This window comes from Canis aureus, chromosome 3 (assembly GCF_053574225.1).
Source record: "Canis aureus isolate CA01 chromosome 3, VMU_Caureus_v.1.0, whole genome shotgun sequence".
Taxonomy (NCBI): Eukaryota; Metazoa; Chordata; class Mammalia; order Carnivora; family Canidae; genus Canis; species Canis aureus.
The window spans coordinates 58,126,319-58,147,323 of NC_135613.1; the positions used below are offsets into that span (position 1 = coordinate 58,126,319).

General features: G+C 63.0%; 1 protein-coding gene across 3 annotated transcripts in view; it reads left to right on the forward strand.

Annotated features, from left to right (window-relative positions):
* WSCD1 (WSC domain containing 1) overlaps positions 1-19,697 on the forward strand; it is a 30,838-nt gene extending 11,141 nt beyond the window's left edge. For all 3 annotated transcript variants that reach the window (XM_077893131.1, XM_077893130.1, XM_077893132.1), the window contains exons 3-9: positions 2,277-2,391; positions 3,894-4,078; positions 5,677-5,798; positions 13,652-13,811; positions 14,231-14,395; positions 14,993-15,193; positions 16,214-19,697. In XM_077893131.1, the coding sequence (XP_077749257.1) occupies positions 2,277-2,391; positions 3,894-4,078; positions 5,677-5,798; positions 13,652-13,811; positions 14,231-14,395; positions 14,993-15,193; positions 16,214-16,566 (1,301 nt within the window). In that variant the 3' untranslated portion in view covers positions 16,567-19,697. The remainder of the gene's footprint in view (positions 1-2,276; positions 2,392-3,893; positions 4,079-5,676; positions 5,799-13,651; positions 13,812-14,230; positions 14,396-14,992; positions 15,194-16,213) is intronic.
* The last annotated feature ends 1,308 nt before the right edge of the window (positions 19,698-21,005 follow it).

Here is a 21,005-nt window from a genome sequence, read left to right on the forward strand (position 1 = left end):
CAGCGTGTCCCCCGGATGTCCTCTCCCCGCCGCACACCCTCGCCTCTGTCAGAGCTGGAGGAACCATTCGGTATTTTTCCAGGAGGGAGGGCTCACCTCCTCTTCCAAACGGAGCAGGCGCGTGGGTCTCAGGCCTGGTGCGCGGCCCGGGGTACGGCGAGTGGAGAGCCCGGCCTTGGAGTGTTTCCTCCCATCTCACACGTGTGGGTCATGGGCCGAGTATCCTGCGACGGTTTCCTGTCCCCGGAGTGGGCTGGGTCCCTGCCGGGTGGCACCAGAGCATGGGGAGCACACCCAGCTACACCCACTGAGTCCATCCCTGGAGTGAAGGAGGTGGTGCCCCTATCTCAGGGAGAAAGGAGTCCAGTCAGGAGGGGACGGCGCCCCGTTTGTCATTTAGAGTGAACCCAGTCCCACTGGGTGCCACTTGCGCAGACCCCGCCTGCACGTGACCTCACCCTCTCCACCCTCCTGCGCCTGCCCCTCACAGGTGGGAGCAGACTCATGCACAGACTCGTGCCCCCCTGCCCCCAGACACGTCCCACCTCTGCCAGCCAGGACCCGGGGCCTGGAGCCCTGACCCCCGACTTGGTCTTGGGTGATCTCCCATCAAGGGCGACAAACGTTCGATGTGCTGTGGGCTTGGGTTTGGGGTTTAACTGAAAGCTGTAATAGGATCTCTTTGCTGAGCAACTCTCTAGAAATGTCTTCAATGAGGGTTTTCTCTCCCCAAGTAGGTGACTGGGGACGGCACTTCCCTGCAGTGGGGGAAGGGTGGTGCTGGTCTCAGGGGGTCCCCATGCGGCCATAACCCCGAGGGCCCACATCCCGAGTGAGAGCCGGGGCCTGTGGACGCTCTGGGTGAGGGGCATTCCAGGGTGAAGGTGAGGGTGCACAACCTGCGGGAAGACACTGAGAAGGTGACCTCGGCCGCACCCTCCACGGCGTCCCCCTCGGTGACCCTGGCCTGGTGGGGTCCTGCCCCTGGCCACCCACTCACCTCCCGCTGCTCTGCATCTATTAGTCGGGGCCTGGGAGCCGCGGGCAGGTGGCGGGCAGACCCTCTGGGCCCCTCCCCGTCCTTGCAGGACTCACCTAACCCTGGGGCCCTGACCCACCTTGGACAGTGGGCGCTTGTGCCAACGGTGTGCTGGGCCCGGTGGGGACCCTGGTGGACACAGTGGCGCCCGTCAGGGACAGGCAGGAAACAGAGGGCGGTTATGGGCAGGGGGAAGGCATAGGTCCATGCTGAGGGCAAGGGAAGTGGCTCGGGTGGGGTGGGGCAGGTGGCAGGCCTTTATCCATTGGGCCGCTAGGGAACCGGAGGGAGGCACAGAGCATTGCCTTGCGTAGCAGAGGTCAGAAGTGGAGTTAGGTGTGACACTCACAGACAGGGCGATCACCCTGGATTCAGCCCCGGGAAGGAAGGCTGGGACCTGCGTCTCCAAACCCCTTGGCAGGAGGCCTGCTCCTGCTCCAGGCTGGGATCCCAGGGGCTGTGGGCAGAGCATCCTCCTGCCACAAAGCTGTCCAGGAGCCGCGGGCCGTGGGGTCGCCTTGGGTGTCACTCCCCAGAGGCAGCGTGTGCTACATGAGTGCCCTTCCAGACGTCCTGGGGGTGACAGGCGGCATCTGCCCATGGGCGCCCCATCCTCGTCTCTGCACAGCACTGGCATGCGTGGCATGGGACCCAGCGAGCTCCCGCACAGGGTGGCAGTGCCTTCACGCGCCCCATGCGCTGGCTCTGTGCTTGCAGTCTCTGGGCATCTCTGGGAGACTCCGCTGTGTCGGGAGACAGCTCCCTCCACCCCGTAACTGTGGGGTGACACCGGCACCACCTGGCAGGGTCACACCCCCCAGGTCACCTTCCAGGGAGGGGCCAGAGGTGCCCGACTGCCGCACTACCGATTCCCTCCAGGGACTGCTGTCTCACAGCCTGGCAGACACATGTGGACTTCTCCAGCAACAGGGCTTCTGTCCTCCCCGCCCAGGACCACAGATTTTTTCTTGAACTCACTTTTTCCATTTGTGGGATGTTCTTTATTTCAGGGAAGGTCAGACTTTCCATGCCTGGCTTCTTCCCTCAGGGTTGTAGGGAGGCGACATGACCTGCTGCAAGACCTTGGTGGAGGCCGGGCACCTTCCACGCCCGGGAGGTGGGCTGGCAGTGGACAGTAGTGTCAGGCTGATGCTGGGGGATGTGGGACCTATGCCCTGGGCCCTCTGAGGTCCCTGTCTCCCCCGGCCTGAGTCTCTGCTGTGCTTTCCGCCCGCAGGAATGTATGTTGGCTGCTTCAGTGACAGTGGCCGGGACAGGACCCTGAAGGGGGCCGTGTTCTTTGACCTGAGAAAGATGACCGTCTCCCACTGCCAGGATGCATGCGCCGAGCGGTGAGTAAGAGCTCCAGGCCGTCCAGCTGCCGGGAGGGAGGACAGTCCCCAAACCCACCAGGTGGCCGGGAGCTGGACCATCAGCCTGGGCTTACTGATGCTGCAGCGCTGCCTGCGGGGACAGGGCCCGCTGTGCGGGGCAGGGGGCTTAGTGGGAGGTTCCTCACCCTGAGCCTCGGGTTACTTGTGTGTCCAGACATCGCCCAGGCCCCAGTCCTTGTGCCAGAACCAGCAGCTCGCCGGACTCAGCCGACACCCGCCTCTGTGAGGGAACGGCTCCCAGGTCACAGGTGGGGGGTTGGGTACAGGCGTGTGCACTTGCACATGGGACACGTGTGTGCCAGCATCGAGGGGGGCGTGCACTTGGCTTGTTTCTGCCACATCACATTCCTCCTCGTGTGTGGTCTTGAGTCCCCATCACCGGCCGATCAGTTAGCTCCCATCAAGCCCGTTTTATAGATGGAGAAACTGAGGCCAAAACAGACAGGATGGGTCCTGGCTCAGCCTCGCAAAATAGACAGAATTGAAAGTGACTCTGGCAGTTTGGGGAACAGCCTACAGGTAGTAGGTGCTGGTCAGGGCCAGGAGGCCAGCAAGTGGCCACACAGGCACTGGGATTGTGTGGGGGTGAGGGTTTCACCTGGGTTTTCCGTGTTGGCCTGTGGAGCTGGGGGCGGGAAAGAGCAGGCCTCTTGGCAGGGCTGACGTCCCGAGGGGCACGTGGTTGGTCCCACCTGCAGTCTTTTTTTTTTTTTTTTTTTAATTTATTTTTTATTGGTGTTCAATTTACTAACATACAGAATAACACCCAGTGCCCGTCACCCAGTCACTCCCACCCCCCGCCCTCCTCCCCTTCCACCACCCCCAGTTCGTTTCCCAGAGTTAGCAGTCTTTACGTTCTGTCTCCCTTTCTGATATTTCCCACACATTTCTTCTCCCTTCCCTTATATTCCCTTTCACTATTATTTATATTCCCCAAATGAATGAGAACATATAATGTTTGTCCTTCTCCGACTGACTTACTTCACTCAGCATAATACCCTCCACTTCCATCCACGTTGAAGCAAATCCACCTGCAGTCTTTCTTCACCTGTGCTGTTGCCACACCTGGTGGAGTGGGGACTCTGGGGGTCGCGGTCCCAAGAGGCAGGTGGTAGTCGCTTACAGTCGTGCTGGCTCGGGGAGGACCGACCATGGATGCTCCAGTGTTGGGCTACAGCAGCATTGCCACCAAGGCGCTGACCCATGCCACAAAGCAGGGCCCCGTCCCCTGGCCCAGAGCCCATTCAGGACACCCAGTGGCACCTCAGGGCAGGGTGCAGGCTGGCGAGGGCCCCGCGGGGCTGGCCGCTGCCCCACAGGGGAAGGTCTGCTCCCCACCTCGCTAGTGGCCCTCCAGTCTGGCTGACAACCGGCCCCTCACCCCACCTGACCCCAGCCCACGGTCGGTGCTGCGGGACCTGGGCCGCGACAGGAACCCAGCGGGGCTGCTCTCCCTGCAGGTCCTACGTGTACGCGGGCTTGGAGGCCGGGGCAGAGTGCTACTGCGGGAACCGGCTCCCGGTGACCAGCATGGGGCCCGAGGCGTGCAACCACGAGTGCAAAGGAGAAAAGGGCTCTGCATGTGGGGGCGTCGGCCGGCTGTCTGTGTACCGCGTGGAGGAGCTGCAGCCCGGCTCCAGGAAGCGTGAGTGTGCCGGCCTGCCCTGCCCTCTGCCCTGCGGCCTGAGGCACACGCAGGGTGCAGCCCTGCTGGGGGGCTCACGTAGGGGTGGGGGGTCAGGCTCAGCCAGGCCTGGCCCCTGGCCTGTGGGTTGGTCACGCTTCTCTGGAGGCCTGGCCCTGCCACATGTCGGACATGCTATGTGGCCCTGGGCATCCTGCCTGCCCACTCTGGGCTCTGGTTCTTCGTAAAGCGTGGAGGCCCACCTGGCCGTGCAGCAGTGAGGCGGGCCTGGCGGCCTGACATGCCCTGGCTGTGGAGCGCCCAGATGTTCCAGGCAGACAGGAGCAATCCTCAGAAAGCCCAGGCCCCAGGAACAAAGAGGGGCCTGAGGGTGGCAGGGAGGCCCACACGGGAGGAGGTGCAGGGCCGTAGGCACAGAGTTGGAGTCAGAGCTGCCAACAGAGAGCTTCAGTTCTGCGGGAGAACAAAGCCCTGGAACTTTCTGTTCAAAAGCAAACAGGGGATCCCCAGGTGGCTCAGTGGTTTAGCACCTGCCTTTGACCCAGGGTGTGATCCTGGTGTCCCGGGATGGAGTCCTGCATCAGGCTCCCTGCATGGAGCCTGCTCCTCCCTCTGCCTGTGTCTCTGCCTCTCTCTCTCTGTGTCTCTCATGAATAAATAAATAAAATCTTAAAATAAATAAATAAAATCTTTAAAAAAAAAAAAACCAAAAAACAAAAGCAAACAGCAGCTGCTGTGTAGGGAGAGAGGAAGGTGGAACTGACCTGAGCAGGAGGGGAGGGGCAAGCAGACCTTGCAGGGAGCGGTGACCTGCAGGCCTACATGGTGGGGGGGCGGCGAGCATCCAGTGGGCATCCAAGTGATCGTCTGGTGGGTGTGGGGATGGCGTCAGGGTGAGCCTCTGGGTAGGCATTGGAGGGGCATCCAGGTGGGCGTCAGGGTGGGTGTCGGGGGTGGCATTGGGGCGGGCGTTGTTGGGGGCGTTGAGGTGGGGGTGGGGCGGGCATCAGGGCAGGCATCAGGGTGGATGTCCAGGGGATGTGGGCTAGGGGCTGGACCCTTCCACCTGGCCTGGAGGACAGCCTGGCAGGAGGCTTCCTTGAAGCATGGGCTCCAGGAGCTCCTGGCGGGAGTTGGATCAGAGACAAGAGGGTCTGACACGGCAGCACAGTGAGCCGATTGTGGTGGGATTTCACGCATCCGGGTCTAGTTCCTCCTCACGCCTGCACTGCAAAGACATGGAATTTTGCAGAATATCAGCCTCTTGGGTCACAGGGTGCAGAACCTGGCCCATAAGGGGCACAGAGTCCAGATCTGTGGAAGGAAGGAGGGAGGGACAGAGGGCTGGCTGGATGCTGTCCCCGAAGTGGGTGGGAGACGAAGACCTGAGGTCCACCCCTGATGGCAACCACAGTGACAAGGTTTGGGCGCCTGGGGTCTCAGGAGTCTGGCCTGCCAACCCCTGGCCGCAGTCTGCTCTCTGGTTTAGAACCCACCTGCTGACTGCGTGGGCACCCGGGTCAGACCCCGAAGCCACCTTCCCCCCCGTGACAGGCACCAACAAGGATCCTCATCAGCAACCCATTTTGTCCCTACAGGGAGGACCGTCACATACCGCGGATGCTTCAGGCTGCCGGAGAATGGCACCCACGCCTTCCCCGACTCCCTCGTGCAGGCCAACGCAACAGTGGAGGCGTGCTCGGGATTCTGTTCCCAGAAAGTAAGGCCACCTGTGACAGGTGCGCGCGGGGTGGGCTGCGTGGGGCAGGTGCGCAGGTGTCGGGGCAGGAGGGGGCGGTGAGGAGACCCCGGGAGGGCCTTGCGGCCTGTGCTAGCTGACAGCAGGGCCTCATGGCTCCCTGACGGCAGCTCTTGGCAAGGGCGTCGGGTGCTGGACTGACTGGTTTGTTAGTGAGAAGTGCTGGCCGGCTCAGAGGGAGCGGGAGGGTCACCTGCTTCGCCTGAGGACGGGGCAGGGTGCTGAGCCTGGCTTCAGGGGCCATGGTCACGGGTGTGCCTTGGGCTCCGTCCGAGCTCAGGGGTGGGACGTGGCTCTGCAGAAGGTGGGTGGGGCGCCTGGCACCGCAGCTCTGGGTGGGACACAGTGGTCAAGGCCAGACAGGACCCCCGGAGCGCTGAGGTCTGGGGCCGGGTCCAGCGGCCCTGCGGGTGGCCCCTGTGGGGGGCAGTAGGCTGCTGTGAGGACTGTGACCAGAGGCTGATGGTGACATCGTTCATCCAGCTGCTGTGCGTCCCTCACTAGGCAGCAACCCCGCCTGATCCTTCTGACGGCCCCTCCAGCGGGCACTAGGATGCGCTGCGTTTTTGGGTGAGGGAGTGGAGGCAGAGGGGCTGGGCATGCTGTCCGAGGTCACGCGCCCCTACATGGGCGAGCCGGGATGTGGACCCAGCCAGTGCCTGGTGCTGTAGGGAACCCCGAGAGGCGCGCCCTCCTTAGCACCCCTTGAGATGTCCCCCCTGGAGGCCAACACACAGTCTTTCTGCGCTTCCCACCCAGGCTGCAGCCTTTGAGGTGGGTCTCTGCGTCTGCAGCAGCTCGGGATTTCTGGGGCGTTCTTGGGGCTCACACCATCTGGCTGCTCACAGCTTCTCAAGAGCACCCACAGGGACCAGACCTGCAGGTGTCTTATGTGCTTGGGGACCTGCGGTGACCTCTCAGGGCTCTGGGGGGACACTCCACCCCCCCACGTGCTGCCATCCCCTGGGGCATCAGGGGAGGGACGGACAGCTCCATGTCCCTGACCCACAGCCCATGGCAGGGCCCAGGGACGGCTCCATCCATATTGGCAGGGAGAGCACTTTCCCGCTCTTCTGCTCTGCTGTGCGGACATCCTGTTCTTCGTGTGACCAGTGCTCTGCTGTGGAGTGTTTCGGTTGTCTTCAGCGTGTGGCGTTTGCAAGCAGGGCTGCAGTGACCTCTTGGTGGGTGGGTTGTTCTGTGTTGCTGGATCCGTAGAACAAGACCCCAGGGGGATGCTGGGTCAGAGTCTGTGCATCCTTGTCCCAGTGGTAACCTCGGTCATGCTGCGCTGGGCACAGAATGCGTGGCTTTGATGCCCTTGCTGCTGGTGCATGAGAGGCCAAGGAGGTGGCTTTGTGACGTCCAGGGGGAGCGGCTGCAGAGCAGTCCTGGGCCGAGTGCTCTGACCTGGGTAACCTGGGACCTGCACGATGGCTACAGACACAGAGTGTGCAGACTGGGGACCAGTTTCACCCTGACGGGGGCGGGCTCGCACTGTCCTGAGCCATCTCGGGCTTCGGCACCTGAGGGTCTGCCGTCCAACGGGTCTCATGGACCAGGTACCTGCCTGGCCCGGCTGGTGCTGCTGGGGACTGTCTGGGTCAGACCGAGGCTGGAGGTGCATCCTGGGTTCTCAAAAACGGCCACGGGGCCCCCACTGCACACACAGGCCTGCCTCCCCCTCCCCTGTACCGTGGATGTGGCTGGAAGAGGGGGTCTGGAGTCCTGTTGCCATCCACAGGACTTCCAGCTTTGAAGCTGAGGGCAGGTCTTAGCAGGACATGTATAGTGGATGGAGGGTTGTGGGCAAACCCTGGGGTGGGGGGCACACAGCTCAGCACCCGGAGGGGCTGGGGCAGGCCCGGAGGGTCAGCGGCCCCCGCGGGGGATGGTGACCTGTTGAGGGGTGCCGCTCCTGGAAGGGACGGAGCTGGAGGACATGATAGGAGCCGGCAGGCAGATGAGGGTGAGCAGAGTGCACAGAGCGGGGGCTGCGTGTGTACAGTGGGCGCGGGGGCCGTGGCCGGGTCCAGGTGCGAGTCTTCAAGTAAGCGGGGGTTGTGACAGCCGCAGGGAGGGCTGGCTATGGTAGGATGCTCTGGAGATGTACTCTGGAGACCTAGGGGGCACCTGACATACCATGGAGGGTGGCCTATGACCTGGCTCTGGACCCGGGGTCCAGGTAGGCAGGGAGGACACAGAGGGTCACGCAGCCAGGTGAAGCTACCTTCTACCCAGTGTGCTGACCTCTGTTCCCAGCCTGCTGTACCCCTCAACCTTGTGCCCTGTGGCATCCATGTAATGTGCCTGGCCTCTAGGCGGCTGCCAGGTTGGATTCCGTGGGGTCTAGGGGCACCCACGTCAGCCTGCAGCGAGGGCGCTTCCTGGTAGATTGTGTCCCCATGGACAGGGGCGCAGCACCCCCAGTGCGAGGCCAAGGCTGGGCTCAGGTGGGGCTTCACAGGGACCAGCCTATGCCGTGGCCACCTTGCGGCACCCCGCTTCCCAGTGCCTTGGGAGTCCTGCTTCTGGCCCTGGATGAAAGCCTCTACTGTTGTTCAGTGGTTACGATGGTTCAGGAACTCCAGGATATGGCCAGACAGGATGCCTGGGGCACCATCAGCCCCCCCAACATCGTCTGAACCCAGAGAAGCCATCTGCTCTGACTTTCTGCAGTCTCGGGAGAGACCTGCCTTGTCTCCGTTCCTGGATCTGGGATGGTGGTTTTGGGGCTGGTATTTATGTGCAGGCCCCGCGGTGGGGCCCAGGGACTCAGGCACCATCGGCGATCCAACTGCTGACACCTGCTGCTCCTCCAGCAACCCTGCGTGCGGCTGACCCCTGCTGCCCGACCCACCTGGATCCCCGCAGGCGCAGTCTGTTCCCTGGGGGCAGGTGGGGGCACTGCCTCTGCGGCTCTGCCAAGGGTCAGGTCAGTAAGGGTCTGGGTTTTGTGAATTAACTGCCTGGACATTCGCAAGTTTTCCCTTTGCGAAAATGCTGGACAGTCCTTCATCGGGGGACGATCCCGCACAGCTTTGGGTTTCTTACACTGTTTCTGCAGTAGATCTGTCGACGTTGTACCATGTGTATCTTTAAACAAAATGTATTATTTTTCGGGGGGTTGGTGGTGACAAAGGCATATCTATTTTAGAAAATTTCGAAAATTTTGAAATGCAAAATTACATGAAAACTCAATGGTAACTTTACCACATCGGAGAAAACCACCAATAATATTTCACAGCCTCTGGTCTTCTACCTTTGTGGAATTCGCTTCTCAAAAATTGATGTTTGGGGGCCCTTGGGTGGCCTCGTCGGTCGAGCGTTTGACTCTTAAACTCAGCTCAGGTCATGACCTCAGGGTCGTGGGTTCAAGCCCTGCATTGGGCTCCATGCTCGTCGTGGAGGCTGCTCAAAAAAAGAAGGAATGTCTCCTTCCATTTCCCCCCTCTGTGATACGTGCCCCCTGTGGCTGCAATGCACGCCTCCTCCTGTTGGGCCACCTGCTGCCGCGACCCTTCCTAAAGGTGGACCCGTGAGCAGGTGCACAGCCGTTTGCTGCGTCATCACACGTGGAATCGCTGTTGTGAAGGAGTTGTGTGTCCCCATCCCCTAAGTCACCCCTGAGACTTGAGGTGTGTTTCCAGGAGTGAGTCACCCGGCCTCGCTCTGACTTGGGTCAGTGACCCGGATGCGTGTCCCTGTGCAGCCATGTCCTTGCTTTGCAGTCCTGGCCAGTGCGTGGCCTTGAGCCATGGCATTCTCACTGACTGTCATGGATGCGATTCGAAGCTGTGGGTTCCTGGCGTCGAGCGTGGGCTGGTCCCGCCTCTGGACCTGCCTCTGCAACCCCATGGTCCCCACTTTGCAGCCAGACAGCAAGAGCCTCAGATCAGCAGGAGACAAGGATGAGGTGTCGTGTTCCGCGGACGGGCTCTGGTTCACCCTGACGCTCGCCTGCCAGCAGAAGTCCGCCCTCCACTCCCATCCCCGCAGCCACCCCCGAGTACCTCCTTCCCTTTGGGCCTCAACGTCCAGGCCTGCCTTGGAGCAAAAGCAGGTGGGAGATCCGTCCGGGTGAGCTCCGTGCTGGTTCAAAGACTTCACCAAAACCTCCCACCTTGCACTCATCTGTGTCCACAGAGTTGAGTGTGGAGTGTGGCAGAGCCCTGGGCAGCTCTGTCCAGCTTGGCCTCACGGTCTGAAGTCCTGGCCTCCTCGCCTCCACCTGCCCTCCTGAGGCCTCGAGTCCTGATTCTGGACGTTTCTGGGAGTCCCTGGAATCCTGGAGACTGACAGCAGGGGAGATGCTCAGGGCTGCTGGCCTGCTGGGACGTCACTCCCGAGCCTAACCACAACCACGCTCTGCACGTGGGCCCCCGGCACCTAGGACCCGGCCCCTGCTGTGCCGTGACCCGACGCGGGGCCCAGGCTCTGGATGCAGTTCCAGGCAGCAGGAGGACGTGTCCCCCACCCCAGCCCTGACAGGTTGAGCCGGTCCCCTCTTCATGCCTGGGATGTTAACAGTCCCATGTCCGCGTCCCAGATTCCTCCTCCCGCCTCCCCTCCTCTGATCGTCTTCTTGCGCGGGAGCTGGCAGAGAGGAGCTTCATCAATATTTAATCTTTATGGAAATCACGTCCTAGAAATCCCCAAGGGGCTGAAAATTGTTCTGTGTTTTCAGAACCCAGGGATGTCGCTGAAGCAGGCACGTTGTAAATAAAATCACGTTAGTGTCTGCGGCTCCCCTTGCTCTGCACACGCCTGGGAACTCGACTGTCTCATCCACTCGTGGAGGCCGAGGGGCCGGGGTCACTGGTGGGGGCAGCCCAAGCCGGCCCGGGGGTGCGGGGTCATGGGGTGGCCCTACGGCCAGGGAGGGGTCCTGCGGTGGCATTTTGTTCTCTGAGCAGAGCCCAGGATGCTGGCGGGTGAGGCCCTGCCTGGGTTTGCTGCTGTCTGTGCGTCCCTCCAGGAGGCTGGTGCCCACGCACGCTGGAGGCACCTCAGGGGACACTTGTCTGCCCGCCGGTGTATTCGTCAGACACTCACGGGGCGTTCACTGGGTGCAGACCTGCTGGAGCACACAACACAGCACGGTGTGCCCGCGGCACTCGATCCTGCCAGCACGCCCGTGGACGTGGCACACAGGGCCCAGGGGCCACCCGATGCATGGGAGCCAGTGGAGCGCCCGATGGCGCGTCTGTACACGGACTGCGACGCTGCAGTAATAAGGAACTGTCCCAACGGAGGCATCAGCGCACGAGGACTGGCACCCAGACTTGAGTGAAGGGAAAGTACGTGCTTCGGGATCCTGTTCTTGGGACTAGACCGACCGGGCACAAGAGTCAGAGCCGCAGCTGTTACAGGAGGGAGCGGGGGCAGGAGGGAACGGCGGCGCGTGTGTGCACGGGCGTCAGAGCTGTGCGAACGTTTCCATGGGACTGAGCTTTCCTCTGGGTCAGTAAGTCCTGCCTCTCAGGGAAATAACCAGAGGGCTCGCCCAGGGCATAGGGGGCTGGTGAGGGTGGGGAGGGTGTGTCGATGTGAAACAGGGTGGCCAGTGAAGGCCTGTCAGGGAAGGGAGCTTGAAAACGTGAGGCAGGGGCCTGAGCGCAGAGGGAGCTGCAGGTGCAAAGGTCCTGTGGTGCACAACCAGGGACCATAAGGACCCCAGTGTAGGAGCTCTCCACAGCTGCCCCAACAAAGTGCCATGGATGGGGGCTCGCCCTTCCTGGGGTTCTAGAAGCCAGAAGCCTGAGGTGGGGTGTCGGCAGGGCTGGTTTCTTCTCAGGCCTGCCTCTTGGGCTCACAGGTGGCCATCGTGTCCCTGTGTTCACACGGCCATCTGTCCATGTCCTAATGTCCTTATAATGACACTAGTCAGATGGGATCACACCTCCCACCCCGTGGCCCATTTTCACCGAATCACCTCTTTAAAGGCCCTACCTCTGAAGACAGCAGCATCACGGGGAGCGGGAGGGGGAAAATGTGGGTTCGGGACAGATTCCATGTGTGCAGAGTGCCAGCTCGGAGCCCTGCTGGTGCTGCTGACTGGCTTCCAGCCTCTGTGACACACCACCCCCCCAACACCAGCCCCGCTGTGGTGCCCAGGCATGTGGCCAGTGTGGGCTGGGGCCACTGGGGCCACAGGCATGTCTGACAGGTGTCCTGCGGTGAGACTTCCAGCCTCTCTCCATCCCAGGCGCAGGGGCCTTGGAGGGGAGCCCATGGGCAGAGTTCGGGGGTCAGACCCTGGGGTACCCTACACATGTGGGGGGACAGTGGAGGTCTTGAGATAAAAGCGGGGTGCCTAGGATGCATTGGGCTATCATCCCTTGTCCTCCCAACAGCAGGGAGTTCCTGCCCCCAGCTTGCAGGTGGGGAAACCGAGGCTTGGATGGGGCAGCTGTTGAGCTGTAGGGCTTTGTGTCAGGGTCTGACAGGTTACACACCTGCTGCTTCCTCCCTGGTCCCTGCGCTCATGAAGACCATGGACACCCGGAGCCACTGCCTCCCCCGTCCTCCATCCTCCGAAAATCCACGTCCTGAGCCTCGCCTAGCAAAGGCATGGAGAGCAGGGCTGCGGCCCCGGGGGAGCGGGAGAGCTGTGAGGAGACTGGAGGGAAGCGAGGTCCTCCGCCTCTTCTAGGCAGGCCACCCGCAGGTCTTGTCTGTGTCACAGATGGAGAGGCTAGGGTTCCAGGAGGTCCCACAGCTGTTCCAGGGCTTCTCCAATGTGAGAAGGAGCTCGGTGCTGGAGCAGGGATGGGCATGCGTGGTGGGGGTGTGCAGGGATGTGCAGGGGTATGGGGGGTGCACAGGGGTGCATGGTGGGGGTGAGGAGTGCACAGGGGTGCATGGTGGGGATGAGCAGGGTGCGTGGTGGGGGTGAGCAGGGTTGCATGGTGAGGGTGAGGGTGAGTGCATAGGGGTGCGTGGTGGGGGCATGCAGGGGTTTGTGGTGGAGTGTGCAGTGTCAGAACAGTTCAGGGTCTCTCCCGTCCCTGGGGTGGGAACCCTGGGAACTCCTGGCAGGGGCAAAGCCACCCGCAGGCGTGCTGGAGGAGCAGGGAGGCAGGGAGGGGCTCTCGTGGGGGCTGCAGGGCACTGGGGTCACAGGGGCAGGCCCCGTGTTGCCCTCCTGCTGTCCGTGGGGGGACTCAGCCCATGGTGTCCCCATGGAGATCCCGGCTCTGCCAGGCCTTGCTCAGAAAAACATGATTGATTGTCTTTTTACTTATTTATGAGACTTTTGTTGTGAGCGAGAGACGACGAGGCCTGTGTGGCACGGCTTCAGCCGTGAGGGGCTTTCTGGCCTCCCGCCTCCCCCTCTGCTGGTGTGGCCGGCCTTCCTGTCTGCAGGAGGCAGGACGGGCAGGGGCGAGTGAGGCTGGTGTCCCTCCCTGGTGCCCGTCCCCCAGAACATCCGCCTCACCACCCAGCCCCACTATGACCTGGCCCTGCACCCCCACCTCTGCAGGAGGGTTGGGCTCCCCCGACTCCAACGTGGCCCATGCTGCCCAGTCCTGCCCCCGCCCAGGCTTCTCCATCCCATCCTGACCCCCCACACACACCCCTACCTGCTCCTGCCCACACTCCTGCTGGCAGGAGGACTCCTCTGGGATGGCCATGCCCGGCTCCATCCACGCGGGGACTGCTGAGGGGTCCACAGCCTCTGGAAGCTGCTGGGGGCAGAGGCCGTGTCACCCCCGGCTCGTCATCCCTGTGGATCCTGCGTGTCCCCCCAGCCCTGGGTCCAGGAGGCCTGGCCCCCCGCGCCCCAGCTGCTCTCACCCCTCGCCCCCCAGGAGTTCCCTCTGGCCGTCCTCCGGGGCTGGGAGTGCTACTGCGCGTACCCCACGCCTCAGTTCAGCCTTCGGGATGCCGTGGACAGCTCGCTGTGTGGCCAGGAGCCTGAGCTACAGAGGCTGGCTGAGTACTGCGAGGTCTACCAGACGCCCGTGCAGGGTGAGTTGGGGACGGGAGACGCACTGTGTGGGGCCCCCACCCCGTGTCCACCACGGTTTGCCCTCCAGGGGTTTGGGGATGCCAATGTGGCTGTGTGCAGTCCTGGGGAGGGCAGGGAAGGGGAGGGCAGGGGAGGCCACCACCGTCCCTGGAGGCACCTGACCTTTTCCTGAGTCGGGGAGAAGGTGGTTTGAGGACGGGCAGGGGAATGGAGAGGCAGGGCCCGGCCATTGCCCTGTTCTGGAGCTTTCTGTGCTGTGGCTCAGGGCTTGCCGAGGCCACAGAGACCAAGCAGCAGCGGAGCTGCCCTGGGCGGAAACCCCGTCTTCCCTGGGCCTGCCTCAACTTCCCCAGTGTGAAGCAGGGTCTGGGGGCAGCCAGTCCCCTGGGCATTCGGTGGCCAGCCTGTGCACTTGCAGACACCCGCTGCACTGACCGGAGGTTCCTGCCCACCAAGTCCAAGGTGTTTGTGGCTTTGTCGAGCTTCCCAGGTGCCGGGAACACGTGGGCGCGGCACCTCATCGAGCATGCCACAGGCTTCTACACCGGAAGCTACTACTTTGACGGGACCCTGTACAACAAAGGTGAGCGACAGCTGCCAGCAGAGGGTCCCCCGGAGGGTCAGGGAACCTGCACAGCTAACATGCTCCCAGCTCGCGGGTTCCCAAGAGCCCCTGTGTGCGGTGGCCCCACACGCAGCCCCCTCCACCCCCAATGTCATGTCTAACTGAGCACAGCAGCATCCTGTGGGTGCACGTGTGGCTCTGTGATGGAGGGTGGGCCTGGTATGGGGCCACGGCATAAGGGCAGAGGGCAGGGCAGCCGTGGCTTATGGCCTGGCCCCTGGTGACTGCACGCCGGCCCCACTGCCAGAGGTGGGAAGGAGACAGGCCTCCCAGGGACACACGTGCCCTGGTTGTGCCACTGCACTGCTGTGGGATCTGGGGCAGGGCACGTGCCCTCTCAGGGCCACACCTGCAGCCACGACTAACTCACAGGTGATTTGCTGTGCTTGTGTGGCATCGCCATGCAAACGCCCCCATGGACCACGCATCTCCGCATCTAGGGGGCATCGGGCTCCTGTGCCCTGACCTCGGGGTCTCCTGGAGGCGCGTTCAGCTCGGCCTGCTGCCGTGGCAGGGCCCTGGCGCCTTCCTCAGGGGCCTCCCCTCCCTGTGCAGGGTTCAAGGGTGAGAAAGACCACTGGCGCAGCCGGCGCACCATCTGCGTGAAGACCCATGAGAGCGGCAGGAGGGAGATTGAGATGTTCGATTCAGCCATCCTGCTGATCCGGAACCCGTACAGGTCCCTGGTGGCCGAGTTCAACCGCAAGTGTGCCGGGCACCTGGGCTATGCGGCCGATCGCAACTGGAAGAGCAAAGGTAGGTGGCAGGGGCAGGTGGGGGGCGTTCCATGCAGCTTTATCTGGTGCAGACACATGTCCCCTATCCTGCTGGGGTCGGACTGGCAGTCCCGGCCTCTGCCTGCCACCCCAGGCACCACAGTGCGGCCAAAACACGGGTCTGCATGGCAAGTGACAGGATACCAGGTGGTCAGTGGGGACTCGGAGCCATAGGGTAGGCAGGCCGTCACCACAGACTCCAGCCCTTGCCTCCCGGTGCCTCCTGCCGCCCCTGCCCCTTGCTGACCTCCCGGATACAGGACACTGAGCTCCAGTCCCTCCTTGGCTCTCACAAGCCTCGGTTTGCTCATCTGAGAAACCAGGGAGACCCTGAGCTCAGGGTCATCGAGAAGGCTCCTGGGGCACATGAGGTGTGCTTGTGCTGGCGGCTCGGTTACACCAGCTGTGTCGGGGCGGGTCTTCACGTTTGCACCTTCCCACCAACACGGAGAGCCTGCCGATCGAGCTGCACTAGGACCCCCGGCATAGAGTGTCTGTGAACGTCGGCAGCTGTCCCTCTGGTCCTTCATGGCGCTTCCTGCCACTCGGCAGGGTCATGGGGTACACTGACGATACCGCCACCAGACACGGTGGGGGCCTCGTTCACTGAGCTTCCCAGGAGGACCCAGGGCAGGCGATTGGGCCGGAGTGCATCCTTGCCGCAGCCCTGCTCATCCCCGTCACCCGTGCTGGACGGGCAGAGCTGGCGGGGGAAAGGTGAAGGCAGCGAGGGTCATCTGGTTTCCCAGTCATCCTAACGCCGCTGTGGCTCCCCCGGCCCCAGCGTGGGCCCAGCGTTCAGGGACTCCCGGTCCACGGCAGAGGGAAGCAGTTCGGCTGGTCTCGGTCCACATCTGTCCTGGCACGGTGCGCCCGCGGCCGTGGCCACGTGACCCAGGCCAGCCCGGGGTGCTGCTCGCGCTCCCTGTGGGTTGTCACAGGGCCTTGTCCGTCGGGTGCCCCGGAGGCTGGCCTGACAGGCACCGTCTCTCCCGCGCAGAGTGGCCGGACTTCGTCAACAGCTACGCGGCGTGGTGGTCGTCGCACGTGCTGGACTGGCTGCGGTACGGCAAGCGGCTGCTGGTGGTGCACTACGAGGAGCTGCGCCACAGCCTGCTGCCCACGCTGCGGGAGATGGTGGCCTTCCTCAACGTGTCTGTGAGCGAGGAGCGGCTGCTCTGCGTGGAGAACAACAAGGAGGGCAGCTTCCGGCGGCGCGGCCGGCGCCCCCACGACCCCGAGCCCTTCACCCCTGAGATGAGGGCGCTGATCGACGGCTACATCCGGACGGTGGACAAGGCGCTGCGTGAGCACGGCGGGGCCGGGCTGCCCGGCGAGTACGTGCCCAGATGACGGCTCGGCAGCTCTGTCCGTGCCCGCCTGGACGCTGCAGGACCCTCGGTGTGTGCACATGCCACGGCGTGCTCACGGGGCCACGCAGGGGGCTGGACACGCTCGGACGTGCAGGCGTGGGCTCCTGGGCTCCCAGGCTCCTGTTTCCCGCTGTGGACTTGCTAGCCGGGCTCCTTGCCCTGAATGCAGGGCCAGGTGGGCGTCGGCACCGTGGGCAGGTGCTGCTGGGCCCCACAACTCTGACAGCACGTCTGACACCCGACAAATGCATGTGGTGTGACCACCAGGCACCACGGTCAGCAGTCCTGCCTCTCCCTCCTCTGCAGACAGGCCGGCAGCACTGGACACCGAGCAGGATCCCCCAACACTGACCTCAGGACCTGTGCCAAGCTCTGCACCCCCACCCTGTCCACATCTGCAGTCCCTGCAGGGCCCCCTGCCTGGCTCCCAGAAGTGGTCTAAGGGTGGGGGGACAGGAGGGCCTGGCTTCAGGGGAGCCCCAGGCCTCAGGGGTTGCAAGGGGTTGCAAGCCCCTCTCAGGGGGTGCTCAGGGTGCACATGGAGAGACCTGGGGGCTGTCCTGCTCCCTGTGGGGTCCCATGGGCCGTGTCCCCCTGGACACACCCCTGGGGGGAGTCTGCCCTGCGGCCAAGCCCTCAGTGTTCACCCCACGCCGTCCCTGGGCCTCCTGGTCACACCCCGGTCTCTATGCCCCTCCTGGAGGAAGGCCCCTCAGGGATGCTGCTGCCTGTGGTGTGCCAGCCGGGGCAGGGGGCAGAGGAGAGGCCCCCAGCTCACAGCCTCAGGGACCAGGCAGGGCTCATCAGAAACCGCAGTGACCTGCTGGCAGAGGAGCTTGTGTGCTGTGTGGGCGGGGTTGGCACCTGGGCTGGGGGCTCTGCAGGAATCACGCGCACAGCAGAGGGAAGGGTGAGGAGGCTCAGGGAACAGAGGCATGAAGGACAGGTGGGTGGGGTGTGGCCGTGTGTCTGAGTCCATGCAGTGAGGACGGGAGCAGGAGGGTGGGGACAGAGCTGGAAACGCAGAAGGGGACTGTGCACACACCACCTGGCACTCAGCCTGGAGCACAGACAGCCTCCTTCATGGGCACCGCGGGTTCAGAGTGAGGCTGCGGAGACCAGGGCCCGGGGCCAGAGGTGGTGGGTGTGGACCCCTGCGAGGGGCGTGACAGTGACTCTGGCTGGGCCCTTGGTCTGGCCTCCTGCGGCCTGAGCCAGGCTGCACCCAGGGGAGAAAATGAGGCACGAGATTTGGGAGAACCAGCACTGGGACACCCTGACCCTGCACCCTGCCAGCCACGGGAAGCCAAGAGCCACTGCAGCGAGGGTGGGCGGGGTGGAGAGCCCAGCAGGCTGCCCTTCCCAGAGGGAGGCCTCCATGCCCGCCCGGCTCTGCTAAACCCACACTGGTGCCGAGCCAGTTCTGGGCCCTCTCATGGCCGTGCATGGCACACAGGTGGACATGCCAGGTCTTCGTAGACATTTATGGGTGCGGCTGTGACTCCGCAGTCCAGCCTGGGAAGGGCCCCGATGGCACTCTTTCTCTGCAGTCGCAGGAAGGGGGGACCTGCCAGGAGTTAGACCTGCCGTGGAAGGCAGCCAGCACCAACGGGGTCCTGCAGCCCTGGGCAAACCTAGTCTCCAGGGGATGAGGGCCAGAAGCTGGCCACCTCCTGGGAATGGCCCCCTGGCTTTGGTCCTCTTCCCGGCCAACTGGATGGTTTGGGGAGAAGACCTAGATGCCAGGGAGGCCGGGAAGTGCAGCGGTGTGGCTGGAGGGCCACCCACTCTCCTGCCCACCCCGAGGTCAGGATAGCAGCAGCCCACTCCCCCCCCACCCCCCCGTAGATGGTCCATTTCCTGCTGCCAGGGGCCCAGAGACCTCCTCTCCCTCCAGGTGGAGAGCCACCTGCTCAGGCGCCTCGTGCTTCCTGGGCACCTTAGCCAGACATGCAGATGAGTAACTGCATGAGGGGGGATCAGTCTGCACCCGGGTCATGCCGAGTTGGTCCACACGGTCAGGCACCTGATATGGGGCTGGTGCTCCTGGGTGTTGGATGGGCAGGGACGTGCCCGGGACCTGGAAGTTACACAGACGTGTTAAGACGTGTGATTTCCATGGATTTCACCTCCCGTTGTGGATCAATTTGGAAAAACCAAAATATGTAATTTTAGGAAACTAAAACACATTTCTGATAATCCCAGTGATGTGCAAATGAGACAGAAGAATAGACAGGCTCCCAGACCCCGGGAAGAAAGCTGCTTAATTATGTGAGCGTCTCGTAATGAAGCCTCTTACAGCTAAAATTAGACCGCGAGTGTGTGAATATGTGATGATGTTTGCACACCAGAATGCATTTCCCCCTTAACGGGAGCCGGAGCTGCTTGGTTCCCCAAGGGGGCCTGGGTGGGGGACGCGAGAGTGCCGGGGGTGGCCTTCGTGGCTGCAAGAATTCTGAGGATGCAGGTTTGCTCACTTGCGGCTGGAAGCTCATCGGGGTGTCACCGCGTGAGGCCTCCGGGGCCGGGGTCTGGGGCGGGTGGGTCAGGATCCACACTGATCACTACTTTGCACAGAACTGGCCGGCCCGGACAAGGTCCGAGTGAGGGGAACTCAGCCCGCCCACTGGGCAAGGCCGCATTCCGTGTGGTCTCAGCTCCCAGGCACACAATGAGGGGTGTGGTACACGGAGTCGGTTCCACCCCCCCGTTCTCCCCATTTCTTTCCCCAGCAGCCCCGGTTTAGGTGGGGGGACCCCCAGCCTGGACAAAGTCAGAGTGGCTCTCTCCATTTCCCTGGCTACTGGCCGCTTCAGGGACGGTCACGTGAGCTCAGGCGGCCAGAGGGCACCCCAGGACACCCCAGGACATCAGGAGTTGTGGGTAGAGACTGCGTGTGTGCATGTGCGCCGCTGCTGGGACAGGAGGCAGGCAGCCCTGCGCCTGGAGAGGGGCCACCCCCAGCGCGAAGCTGGTTCTCCCGCAGGGGCCGTCGGGAGGCACAGTGAGCCGCGCCCCTTGTGGCACCGATGCGCGCTCCAGCTTTGCCTGCGATCGCCCTCCCTCTGGACGGTTTTGTTACACAAGCCAATAAATCCCCTTTATTATTCACATTGTGCTGAGTCGGGCTTCTGTTGGCGCCGCGTTCCGACCGTCTCTGTGGCTGACACAGGTGAGGGCTGAGCCTCAGCCCGGCTCCAGCTGGGGGCCTGGGGACAGTGCCTTCTCCTGGAACGGGGCCGGGTGTGTGCTGCTCTGCAGGATGCTGGGCTCGGCCGGCCAGGACCAGCCGCGGTTGGTCACCACTCAGTAGGTCGCCCATATGTCCTCATAAAGTAACTCCTGTCATGTGCCCAGTGCCGACCAGCAACTGGATCGTTTAACCTTTAACCAATCCTTGTTGTCCCCTGGACAGTATGAGTGACCATGGAAGCGTGGCCCTGTCGTGGTTTCCATACCTGCTTCTGTGGGGGATGTGCTGTGGGGCTGGGGGGAATCCTTTAATTAGTGGTTTTGGCTGGGTGGGGATGCGTCTGTGCCACAGTCCCTCGGGAGTGGGAGGCGGCCACGCAGCTTCAGGCAACTGCGAGGGGCGTGGGAACGTGAGAGGGCAGCGTGGCTGCCGTTGGAGGCAGGTGGGCTGATGTCAGTGAGCAGCAGCCCCTCCTCTGGCCCCGTCCTTCCCTCTTCAGATCGGAGGACAGAGTGTGCTCTGTGTGGCCCGTCTTCAAACCCTCCTCTGTGTCAGCCTACGACACAGGGCCCCAGGGTCCCAGGAAATCGCCAGGATCCCCCACCCCCACCCCTGTACTCCTGTTTGTGGCCGAAGGCAGATGCGGCCCACCGGGGAGCCCCTACTGTGTGCACACTGCAGGATCCTGGGCCCCTGCCGGGGGGAAGTGAGCAGACCCCCCAGAGGAACAGTATCACTGCCCATGTACAAGGAGTCTCCACCTCAAAGATAAAAGCAGCCCCAGCTGCTGCTGTTTGTGCAATCGCAAGTTGGACATGCAGCCTTCCCGAGGGGCCTTGGGTCCCTTGAGGTGTGCTCAGGTCAGACGTCAGGGACGGGCCCGCGGTGATGGGATGTCACGGAGTTACAGAGACCTCGCCCCGGGTGTGCCTCGGTGGGGTGCACATTGTTTCCATTCCTGGGAGGAGAGAGTTAGCACTTCTACTTCACAGACAAGGGAAATGGGACTCGGGGTAGGCGGGTCTCCCATGAGGTTGCCCTGGCAGGATGAGCCAGCAGAGCGAGGGTGGGAGTGCGGGCTCCTTCCACGAAACCACCTGACCGCCCTGCTGCATCCCTATAACTCTTGGAGGCGTCGCCACAGGTGGGCAAGTGTGCACACCCAGCTCATCTGCAAGCGACCCCATTAATCTCCCTGCTAGTTCTGTGCCAGGATACACTTGGTG